Raw genomic sequence first — 12722 nt, 5'->3', positions numbered from 1 at the left:
TATATAAAAGACTGATTTACTTAGATTTGTCAACAAACAGAAATTTACATATATAACAGCACCTTATGAAAGCTTGGTGAGTAACATACTTTTGTAGTATAGCACTTCTACCAGGTTCTTGCAACAGCCAAAAAAATAAATTGGTTCACCAGATTAGTAACCTTTTGATATTCACTCTTGAATTAAATACAGGATAGTTTAGAAATGAACTATTATTATTAGGAAAAAAGCTAAACGTACAAAAATTATAACTCTATTTTTGATGTGAATAAGGAAGCACTTCATGTATGGTATAGCTAATGATCTACTACAAACTTTGAACAGAACATAAAATTATCAGCTTTTTGGCTAATGAGCCATTATATTAAAAGCTACATCAGGAGAAACTACTGTGGACTCAATCGATTAAAGCACAAAAACTGAAGGAAATGTGTTACCTATTGAAATCTCACTCACCACTATAATATATACTTCATAAACAGTTTCTAATACTGGCTTACTTTAAAATTAAAACATCTTGAATACATTGTCTCAATTCATACATATGACATACCAGCGAGCTTGTGTGTTGCCACACAAAAGCTGCTATAGCCTGTAATATTATCATGAGTGAATAGCTACTGGCTTCAAACATTTTTTACAACTTGGTCAGTTGCAGTGACCCATGTAAACAATTCTAGACAAATACTTTATTAGTGATAAAGAGTAAACTAACCTGACGTTGTTGATATAAACGAATCATCTGCTTCCGCAACTTTTTAAGAACAGCATCTGATACATCATCCAGTGCATTAGATGGAACTTTGTTTGGTGTTTCAGATTGCTTATTAACTTGCAGATCTGTTACTTCTAATTGCTTTGCCTGTATAGATGCATGCATTACTGTATAGTGACCTATTATAAAGTACAGGACTCAACAAAATCAAGACGAATTGGCAAGATTCTATGATACTAGGGTTATTCGATACGTAAAGATATTTTCCTTATATGTTTAACTATTATTATTTTAAATTAGTCTTCGAAAAATGTATAGCGCCAAAGTTATTAATAAAGATTACAGTGTGAAGACAAAACCTATAAGAAAACATTTCCAAAGATTCTGCTTGTAACATGCAAACAAAATTTTTGGAAATATGTTCTTATAGGTATTGTCTTCACACTGTAATCTTTATTAATAACTTTGACGCTATACATTTTTTGAAAAATATTTAAAAATGGCTGCCCCTCTTGAAATTTGCTCACATGTTGAGCATATAGAGCTATAATAAGATCTTTGTTAAGTGAAGGTGTCAGACTAAGTGACATTTATAGAAGAATGAGAGCTCAATATGGTGACAGTTGTTTCAACCAAAAATGAGTTTTAAAGTGCGCTAACAGTTGTAAGGAAGGACCTCTATTGAAGATGAAACAAGTCAGGTAGGCCAAAGGAGGCAGCTACACTAGCCAATTTGGAGGCTGTGGACAAGTTTGTCAGGGCCAACAGGAAGATAAAAGTAAAGGAAATTGCTGAATCATTGAGCATCTTCATTGGAACAATAGCCTACATTCCATTCTTCATGAACATCTTGGGTACTCAAATGTGTACTGCAGATGGGCACCCATGACAAAAGGATTTCTTGAGCGGGGAACCACAGAAAAGAGGATTGGCTTGCAATCTTGCGGCATCATTCTTCACCAAGGCAATTCGAGGCCCTTGAATAATTCAAACTGCCGCTCGAATTAGTGAAACCATCAATAACCTAAGTTGTGAATTGTTACCCACCTTCCAGCCCTGATCTTGCACCTTCTGACTAGCATCTATGTGATGCTCAGTCTTATATCAGAGGCATTCATATGGAGACTCACTAGGAGGGCAAAGCTACTGTGAGTGAATGGTTAAGGCAATCTACAGAGTATTATGCTGATGGGAACATGAAACTAGTACCAAGATGGAAGAAATGTATTGACATGTCTGGCAATTGTTAAAAAAGTATCTAACTCAACTACAACTTATAGTAAAACTATCTTTGATTATCGAATCACCCTCATATTTAATCAGCTATGTATTTGTACTGAGCGACTCAACATTATATTTTTCCACATTTTTGTAACAAGCTGTTACAAAAATTGACAATTAAATAGATACCTACTCAACAAGGCTTAACTAACTGGAACGAAACTGGCCAAAGTGCAGCACAAAAAACTAAAAAAGCTACTGAAATGCTGAACATATTTTCAACAGGCTAATAGTTTTTGGCCTACATTCTACAAGAAAATGTAACAACAGTAATAATTCACCTACCCAGACAGTGTTGAGCTTGGCCAAATTAAACGTGCTCGTACCAAGTTAAACTAGAAACTGTATGTATAATGCTAAATGGTTCTGCCATAATATTTCATGGCACATCAAAGCACAAATAGTGAACAACGTAAACATTTTATTAGTTAAGTAGCCCAATGACTTGTAGCTCTGGGTTCCTAGCTAAATATCCCACCGACATGCACGAAATCCACACTCCACATTAGGATGTATGTACTTGTCCTTCTAATGATTAGCCTGTCACTGAAACATGTCATCATGCCATTTGCCTTAGTTTTATATCACAAACTTCATGTGTATGGTGCAGCACTGTTTTGATATGTGAATAAGGCCAGCATCTGTCTGAACTGAGTATAATTAGTATTTTTTTGAACTGTGACAGAAAATTAAAAGTGGAAAACTGAACACAAGATAAAATGATGTTTGGAAAGAACAAGGATGAGGGAGAAATTGAAGTTTTACTGCTGCTCATGTGAAGATGGGTACTGTTGAGGGTAGACCCATGGCTGCTGTTGTGTTGCCCATTGCTGCTGATCAGAAAGCATTTGCTGAGGCTGAAGCATAGAGAGAGGCAGTCCACTACTGGGATCCAGGTAGAAATATTGCTGCTGGAGGGCCAATTGTTGCTGTTGTTGAAAAGCCAGCTGTTGCTGCAGCAAGGCTTGCTGCAGCAAGGCTTGCTGCTGGGCATAGAGCTGGGCATCGGGATGGATAACAGGGGGTGGTGGATGCCCAGGATCAGCATACTCTTTGTCAGGATATTGAGTGGCCTTGTGAAGACGGCCCTTGACAACCGGCTCAACCTTGGGAGTAACTGGCGACTGACCTTGCTGACTGCCTGCTGAGGTTTCTGTAGCTGGTTTGATCACATTTTTATTTGTGTAGGGATTGTAACTCATCTCTGGCATCTGTGTGGCCTTGTGGAAAGTGCTGTGGCCCACACAGAGCGTTTGCACACCTGTCTCAGCAAGCAGAACATATGAACCACAGTTAGATGAGTAGCACTCATATGCTGTAACACCTTCATCCAATACCACAAACGGCTTGAGGTTTTTCTTAGAAAAGAATGCATTCATACCACCTATGTCAGTTTGAGACGAGCCAGTAGTGAATTCTCTTGAAACGCAGGTACCAGATATTGAGTCAGTAGCAAATTTGTTTTCCTGCAAAACCTTCACATTTACCATGGAACCAAAATCAGAAATCGCTGCCTGCTTGTCTGAAGATACACAACCGACATTGTCTTCAGTCTTAGCTGCCCCATCAGTCTTCCTTACATAACTGATTTGGCCAGACTTTTCTACTGACTCAATTTCTTTTTTCACATTGCCACTTTCTGTTGTCTGGGCCATCCTCTCCACTGAACAAGTTGCTCTCGCTACTCCATCACCTTCTTTTCCATGTTCCACATCTTCTACCAACTCAATTGCCTTTTCCAATTTAACTTTTACTACCTCTTGCTCCACGTGATCAGCACTTAAGCACAAAGAACTCTCGGCCCCAGTGAATCCCTAAAAGTAGCAAACTATGATTATAGAGCGGTTTATTGACACAAAATAATTGTTGTCACAAGTAAAGTAGCAGTTGAACAGTCTGAAATAAAACCATAGGCAGATAAGAATTACCACTTGTAAGTTGATTGATTCCTAGTAAACCTACATACTAGCATTAGTTCCAAAGAATATTGTACTGTGACATTAAATCTGCAGCTACCAAGCATAGGGACAATGCATAAACAAGGGAAAAAGAAAGCAGAGAATAGCAGAAGAGTAACAAAGCAAAAGTAACCAAAGAACGTTAAAAAGAAAAAAAAACAAGAAAGGTTAGGACAGTTTAAGAGTAAAGTTTGTGCAGTAATTTACGTGAAAATAAAATTAGACCGAGAAATGCGCCAAACAGGTACAACGATGCAAAGAAACCCACCGATATTGAAAATAGATCAGCAAGCATATTAGTGATTGTGAGACGTTGATGGTAATTAGAATTGAACCCTACACAAATCTCCAAACTTACCAGTGTCGTCTAGTCGTCACTGTTTCTTGCATCTTTCTCGCCATTCTTCGTAGCAAGTGCTACAAAACTTCACGAGGGCACATGGAGATCCTACAATCTCGGGGATGGAATAGCATTGGCTTGGCAAGGCGAGGGAATGATAAAGGCTGAATAGGGAGAGTCAAGGATAGTGTGAAACCATGAGTTAAAGACTAACGATGGAAAAGGTAATGACTAGAAAACCAATCAAAAAGCACATTTCACAACAAGCACACCTGGCAAATAACGGCGAGCATGAGGCAAGCCATGAGGACACAGCCAGTGATAGGTAGAGGAAGCAAACATGGATAATGTGAGGCTAACCAGAATAGACGTATCACAAGTTGGAGGAAAACAAAGATAACACGAGGCTAATCATGAAGGAAGATCTAAAGTCATTTGAAGGGAGAAACAAGGTAATGCAAGGGTGAGACAACATCAGCTGAAGGAATAAGCACGAGTTACTAGAGGCTAACAAAAAGGAGATACTTTGCATGATGATAGGGAAGAAACCAGGCTAATGTGACCAAGAAGGCATATCTAACATGAGAGTAAGGAAGAAACTGGACTCATGGCACAAACAGGCGACTAAAATATGAAGCAAAAAATCAGACGGATCTCGAAGAGCTAGAATAAAACAGTCTCAGGGCAAAACCAAGGATGAGCAGCCTCCGAGCAGTACGACGTGAATTTGAATTACCGTTCAACTTCTACTTGAATGCTATGGTGCTCTATTTTCCAACCCTTTCCCTATAGAGGCGTTTTATTAGAGGTAGCGTTCAAATACAGGGTGGCGCTGTATTTTTCAACTTGCTCATCAGAATTTCGGGAAGATAAATTTAATCCTTTTATGGGCGAAGCAATGCTAATGCCATCTATATTTTGCACTCTCCTTCGGCAAAACGACATTAGTGCTGTCAGCCTCAGCATTTTTGCTAAACAATTTTTCGTATACGCTGAAGTATCAGACCGAGTTGAACAAGGAACTACATTGAGCAAAAGAATATTAGCCGAATACGGTTATTAATTATTTGAAAGAATTATTTCAATAATTTAAAAAAAGAACCTTGAAGGTTGACTTGCAACAAAATCTACATTACAGTTATTTGGTGTCAAAGGATTCACCATGTCTTACTCTGCTGTGTTGTAGGGGCAAAATATGTGGGAATGTGATTACAAGCTCTGAAAAGCTCAAAAAACGAACAGTTAATCGCAGCCATCACGAAAACGTCGTAGTCTAGAATCTCTTTATTTTGATGACATACTTAAACATTTTGGTTATTGTTTTAACATGTGACGTTATCACGTGAAATTACAGGCTAATAAAAGGCTCAATATAAAACGTCTTGTAGCACTAGTTTATGACAAATCTTTCTGGTTCTACCGAAAAGCCCGTATCAAATATAGATGCTCACTAATTGACAACTTCGTTTCAGCCTGGTCTAATCATCTAATTGTAATCTGATCATGTGACCCATATTTCCTGCCAAATAGCGCGAACAATTTCTGTAGCATTTTTCGACTATTACAGGTGACCAACAGGCTCGTCTTGTTTATCAGAGGATGATATGCACTCCTTCAAGCTAAGGTTAAAAAGTAAAACAAATTTTTACGGTAGGTTTTGAGATAACAGTGCTTAAAGTGACAGCATTACAATGATGATGAATGAAATAGACGCGTAAGGAAAATAGACATAGTTTTATTGAATGCATGGAGTATATTTGTGAAAATTATTTCGACAAATGAGGCTGCATGAAAGTGTAAACAGAAACCATCGTGTTCAACTATGTCCCATTCGAGCGGTTTTGGAAAGGGGTTCCAATGTACGGCATTTTCGTGATGGCTGCGATTAACTGTTTCTTTCTAAGCTTTTAAGAGCTTGTAATCACATTTCCACATATTTTGCACCTGCAACACAGCAGAGTAAGACATGGTGAATCTTTTGATAACAAATAACTGGAATGTGAATTTTGTTGCAAGTCAACCTTTAAGCTTTTGGATATCAGAAACGAACTTCAAAATGTCATACAATGGCTGTTATTATGTCATGCGGTATTACTGAAGAGTATTCTCATCGTTCATAAAAACGCTTCAAAGCCTTCAGGTAACATTGTAAACCTCATTATGAACAAACCTGAAAACTGGATCGGATTTAGACTATCATCTCAAGTAAACCCTTATTAAAACCATGGTAACCACTACAGCAACAACGAAAGATTTAATTGTATTTGATGTAACCGAGTCATTGTTAGTACCAATTTGTGGACACGTTTCTACTGATCAATTGCTATTATGGGTTCGTAAAGATCAAAGAATGTCAAAGTGGCGGTAAAATAAAAGGGGCATTTAATTAAAGGGTGGTGTTGTACTTTTCAAAACTTTTCCTATAGTGGCGCTCTACTAGAGGTGGCGTTCAAATAAAGGTAGCGTTCAAATAGATGTTTTACGGTATGCCAATATATGTGTTGACATCTAACAGATCAGTAGCTACCACTGAGCTATACCTGCCAAAAATATGCAGTTCATCTACTTTTACAATCATGCGACTACAATGCTAGTTTGTGTGTTGATGTAATTAGCCTATATGCAGAGGACTGATGACTTTTTGCAAAGCCAACTTGTAAATTCTATGAGTGAGGAGAATAACTAACAGGAGAACAAGAGTATAACAGGAAAGAAATACCAAACCTATAGAATGTCAACAACAGAAAAACTCAATGCCGAACTTGCAAATATTTAGTAATAATCCTAATTTGTTGATAGTCAATAGCAAATGTAATTTTGCAGTAGAAATTATGATCTCACACAAAAATGAGAAGCCTATCCATATCATAAGAAATATCCATGAAAAATACTTTTTTCCCGGATATGTACATATTATTAATAGGTACATTAATCAAGACCTATTATTTGTCTGGATTACACATAACAATGAGCCGCAGTTATACATGCTGAAGGCTCGTATGCATGCTGAACGCGACTGCTTGCAGTGAAATACAGCTGCTAATCGGGAGCCCTAAAATCATTTTAAGCAAACATTGATTTCATAAGCAGTTTCTAGAAGAAATCAAAGCACTGATAGTTTCAGGATAATGCATAGTTTTCACTGATAGTACAGGCTATGCAGCCTTTTGTCGTTTAATTGAGAAATTAGAACATACGCCTACAAGTTTCTGACAGGCCAACAGTGCTTTTCTTCATATAGACACCATGGAACATTTCAAAGCTCAAGTCGATCCTGTATTCTCTGTTACTGGGCAAAGGTATACCTTATTAACAGAACTGAAATTCTGCAGAACTAAACCGATTTGCTATTATCAATTCCTTTCAAATATACATACTGAAATGTACCCCAACTTCTTCATTCAGGCAGTGCATGACCAAAAAGCGTGATCACACAAACAGTTGTTAAAAATTTCATTGTAAAAAGGAAGGAATATGACGATAAAAATCTATACAATCTCAAATACTGATACTAGAGTAAACTATAAAGGAAGTTAGGGGTGTTGGATGTTTAACCACCACGTGTAATGTGACGAAAATCACAAATTGCTCTTAGAGATGATTAATATTAAAAATTGCTGCAATAAATGAAAACCATTGAAGTCTTCAGAACTGGGTAAAAAAAATCTTAATAAGCAGTTCGATATTGTGGCTGAGGACAGTACTAGACTCACAGGACCCTAGCAATACCGTGCTCAAGATCGTTTGCATGTCTAGGATAGTTTGTGCAGTCAGTGACACAAAAATAGTTATAATTAGATAATTAGAGCCTGGCTGTTTTCAAGAGACTTTATCAAACTTACTGATGAAAACTCAACATAATAACCCACAAAGGGAAGAATGAACAAAACGATGAAAACTAAAATGAAAATCTTATCTCATGAGCAACAACTAATAACACCCACATGCTAACTATCTACGAAAACAAAACTGTGAGCAGATAACATTTAAATTTAATTACAAGGTTACGACGAGTCAGTTCACTGTGGTGTCTCCATGAATTTTCCAGCCTCATGAAAAAGCCAACTCTAGACAGGAGGCCTAACAATGTTGGAGCCATTTCACTACATAAACTGTTTATTTTTTGTTAACCAGATTTTTTGGATTGCATTGAGTGATAGCATTGATATAATCTAACACTGAGATGAACTAGCAGGCTCCCTTGCAAAGAATTCTTAAAGGATGACTTGCAACAAAATTCTCATTACAGTTATTTGGTATCAAAAGATTCACCATGTCTTACTCTGTTGTGTTGTATGTGCCAAATTTGTGGAAAAGTTATTACAAGCTCTTAAAAGCTCAAAAAAGAAAAGCCGCCGTAGATTGGAATCCGTTTACTTCTCTGACGTAGTCATTACATTTGGTTATTGTCTTGTCATGTGATGTTCTCATGTGAATTGAAAGGCCAACAAAAAGTTCAATATAAAACTTATTGTAGCACTAGTTTATGACAAACACTTCGGGTTTTACCGAAGACCCCGTATCAAATATAAATGCTCGCTACTTTACAGTTTTGTTTCGGCTTGATCTAATCGTCAAGTCGTAATATGATCATGTGACTCAATACTTGGCAAATAATTTCTGCAGCACTTTTTGATTATCACAGGTGACCAACAGGATCGTCATGATTATCAGACAACAATATGTACTCCTTCGAGCTAAGGTTAAAAAATTAAACGAACTTTTACGGCAAGTTATAAGATATCAGTGCTAAAAGTGACAGCATTACAATGATGATAAAACAGACGCGTAAAAACAATAGACATGGTTTTATTGAATGTGTGAAGTAGATTTGTGAAAATATTTCGACGAATGAGGTTGCATGAAAGTGTAAACAGAAACCATCTTGTAACAACTACGTCCCATTTGAGCCGTTTTGGAAAGAGAATCCAAACTACGGTGGTCTCGTGTGGCTGCGAATAACTGTTCGTTTTTTAGCTTTTAAGAGCTTGTAATCACATTCCCACATATTTTGCACCTATAACACAACAGAATAAGACGTGAATCTTTTGATACCAAATAACGGTAATGTGAATTTTGTTGCAAGTCAACCTTTAAGTACTTCGGTGACAGAACATAATGCATTATTAACCACACTACCGATGTTCATTCCAAAAAAGTTTATTTACAGGTGTTTCAACTTAAACAAAAAAGCTAGAAAGATTCCTCTATTTACATAATGTATGCAGTAATCCTATGATCATTATATCAAGTACTGCAATGCGCAGTTCTAAATGCTGATGAATCATATTGCTGGTGAAAAAATAATGCACAGCTTAGCATACAACCTTTAAACCACCTAGCAAAACTAAACAGACACAAGAGGTGCCCAAATAGGACAGGGAGGTAGACAGATAACCTGAACTGGATAGGCAGGGTAGCATGAACAGATAACTTTTAACAAATAACAAGAAAATGACCAACTCCTAATGTCCTCGGCTTTATTCTATTAAGGCAAATGTGCACGGCAAACTGCTGGTATGTTGCATCCAGCAGATTGCGAGCACATTGCGTCAAACGAATTGGGTTTCAAGAAATGCTGCTCACTTACCGATTTGTGGCGAATATCTTCACTTGAGCCATCAGAGAACTTCCCATAAAGTCTGAGAATAGCTCCCCATGTGTTAAGGTGTGGATGGAGTTGCTGGAATACATACATGCCTTAGTTTAATGCACTGATACATACAAAAGTTAACACTTGAAATTATTGCAATATATACACTGTTAGAGATGAACAATAGTTCAAACCTGGAGTATGTCCTGCGCCGCTACATGCTGAGCCATCTTCGTATTTTTTCCTTTTGCACCCTGCAATAAACAAGAAATGTTTCATTATACCACTGATAACACCTGAAGTGGCGTATGAAGATTTAGATTCTGTGCTAGGAATATAAATTCAAGTGTTATGAAGATACAACACAAAAGAATGTATCATGGCTATTTCACTGTCACAAACAACTCCATGACATTAATGACACGACTAGAAACAATAAGCAGGTTGAGGTTAGGGGGTCAATTATTAAGTTATACCAATGTTGCTTGCAAATACAGAGAAGTGGTAGTAATTACTGTTCAAGTGGTGCAGGGATAACAGCTAAGTGTTGAACATGCCCAGACTCTAGACAATCAAAATAATAACTTTTTAACATACTATGACAATTTGAGAATACATTTGACTCTCCACTAAAAATAATTTGCACGTTTCGCAAATTCATACACATGTATACAGTTCTTCAAATAGTTTGGTTTTACACTGTTTAAATAGTATTAAAGCACATAAATTACATAAGTTTTTTATCATATATTTCAATACACCAGAGTCTTGGCTTTCGAATGAGCCATTGTTTAACATGGTGAGACTGACATTGGTTGGTGTTTATAGGATTTTCCCAGAGCTCTACCGCAGAAATGTTTACTGGCATAGGCTCAAAAATTGTGACGTCACAATTTTCATATTCGGTGTTGTGTGCTCTTATCGCTTATTTTATTGCTTACCGCTTATATCTATCAACTACGATAATGACGCTAGTGGCAGGCGAAGGTAGGACAACTCCAGAGAACCAAAGAAGATGCCAAAAGAATCAGTGTCATTAGCTTTTTATGTACAGGTTATTTTTATGATAAATAACTCAGATTCCAAGCACCATGTTATGTTTTCCTGATGATATTGTGCACTAGCCCTATCTTTTTATTGTGATGTTGAGGGGCACGACTGATACTAATTAATTTCAAGCATTGCGTGATCTCGCAAAAGTGCGATTGACATATAGTCCTAAGGCCACGCAACTGCAGGTCCTAATTTAATCAATGTGATTTCATTACCTTTATCAACGACAGTATATTTATTGAAGCATAATTAATTAACCCAGAACATGTGTTTGTATTGGTCGGGCATTAGCACGATCCCCTGGCATTGTTGATTATCTAGAATCCTAGTTTATTATTATCGCTCTCTGGGTTTAACAACACCGATTGTCACAGAAAAGCGCAGCCTCAATGGCAGCGAAAGGGATCGACTACCTAAGGCTAAATAATAATTATGACATCACATTGTGGGAACAATAAATCAAGTGTTTTTTTATTGCAGGACATACTTTTGACACCCTGTTTTTCATAGTTCTAGTATTCTTTGTGTATTGAATATAGGCTTGGTCGAAAGCCAAGATTCTGATGTATTGAACTATATAATAAAAAATTGTATAATTTATGTGCTTTAAGCATTGCTTTATACCTTCCTTATTTAACCTTAAAACATCATTGCCAGGTAAACTGGTTAGAGCAGGGTAATAGTGAAATTTTTTTATCGTAATTTATGGCAATGCTTTGATTAGGTTTTTAGCAAAAAATTGTAGAAACCAATTCCGCAAACATACTCATGTCCATCCTTAAAAATAATCTGCGCAACCATCTAGTAGTTACCATGAGGAAAAAAGTAACAGTAGTACGAAGAAAACAAAGCTTGAGCGAACGAACTAAAATGTAGGAGAATATCAAACAACAATAAAAATGTATATACAACTAAGTTTATGTTTATGTAGATTATGGAGCAAGTCCATGTTAGACTTGCTCCATAATCTCTAAAGCGACTCCTGCTACACTTCGTTCATTTCCCATATCACAAAAACGATACTTCCATTTGGCTGTTCTCTAATGCAAAGGCAAAGTGACAACAAAATCATCTCTTATGGATTACTACTTTCTCAGTTTAATTTCTTATGAACAGTTAGATCTTTTCCAGTAATTTAAATAGTCTTGGAATACATTTTTTATGTTATGTCCAACTAACTGAATGTGTTTACCATTAGGCTGGAAAACAATTAAACAAAGACAATGTATCCTTATGAGAACAATTGCTCCGCTCCAATATGCACTGGTTTAATAAACAAAGAAAATCTTGGAGCAATTAATTTCAAATGAAGATATATGATTGTATATATTATAAAGCTCACCTTTACTGAGTATTTTCCGACAGACATATCACAGACCAGGCTGACACGATTTGACTGTTTTTCCATGTATGTATTAACGTTGATGTCTTTGTCGGTCATAGCAAAATTTCGAGCGAGACATGTCTTGAGCACTATAAACGGGTACAGCTGATTGGTTGCCTTGGCTACTTCCACAACCCTTTGGTCCTTGATAGTCATCGTATCAAATATCTGTGGGCAACAAATATAATCAAAATTGAGTTGGGAACTGCAATGTTTATAGTGCAATACTGGTAGTTATCTCCCCTGTTCAAGTAACAATGAGACAAAGCCGGGGAATAGACATATAAAATGATGCTAACTGTAAAATATGATGATGAGCATAGCTCAAAACATATAGCAGTCTATGTAGAGACTGATCAACAGTGTAATAAAAGCCAAACATAGAAAAGTCTACCCCT

General features: G+C 36.8%; 1 protein-coding gene across 1 annotated transcript in view; it reads right to left on the bottom strand.

Annotated features, from left to right (window-relative positions):
• Window positions 1-2757: 2757 nt before the first annotated feature.
• The window catches only part of LOC137394263 (uncharacterized), a 29763-nt gene continuing 19798 nt past the window's right edge, over window positions 2758-12722 (bottom strand). Inside the window, exons 11-14 of the mRNA XM_068080985.1 lie at window positions 12283-12492; window positions 10082-10141; window positions 9885-9977; window positions 2758-3810 (exon numbers count right to left, since the gene is read on the bottom strand). Of these exons, the coding sequence (XP_067937086.1) occupies window positions 2758-3810; window positions 9885-9977; window positions 10082-10141; window positions 12283-12492 (1416 nt within the window). The remainder of the gene's footprint in view (window positions 3811-9884; window positions 9978-10081; window positions 10142-12282; window positions 12493-12722) is intronic.

Source organism: Watersipora subatra, chromosome 4 (genome assembly GCF_963576615.1).
Source record: "Watersipora subatra chromosome 4, tzWatSuba1.1, whole genome shotgun sequence".
In the NCBI taxonomy this organism is placed as follows: domain Eukaryota; kingdom Metazoa; phylum Bryozoa; class Gymnolaemata; order Cheilostomatida; family Watersiporidae; genus Watersipora; species Watersipora subatra.
This window is presented reverse-complemented; position numbering and strand designations above follow the sequence as displayed.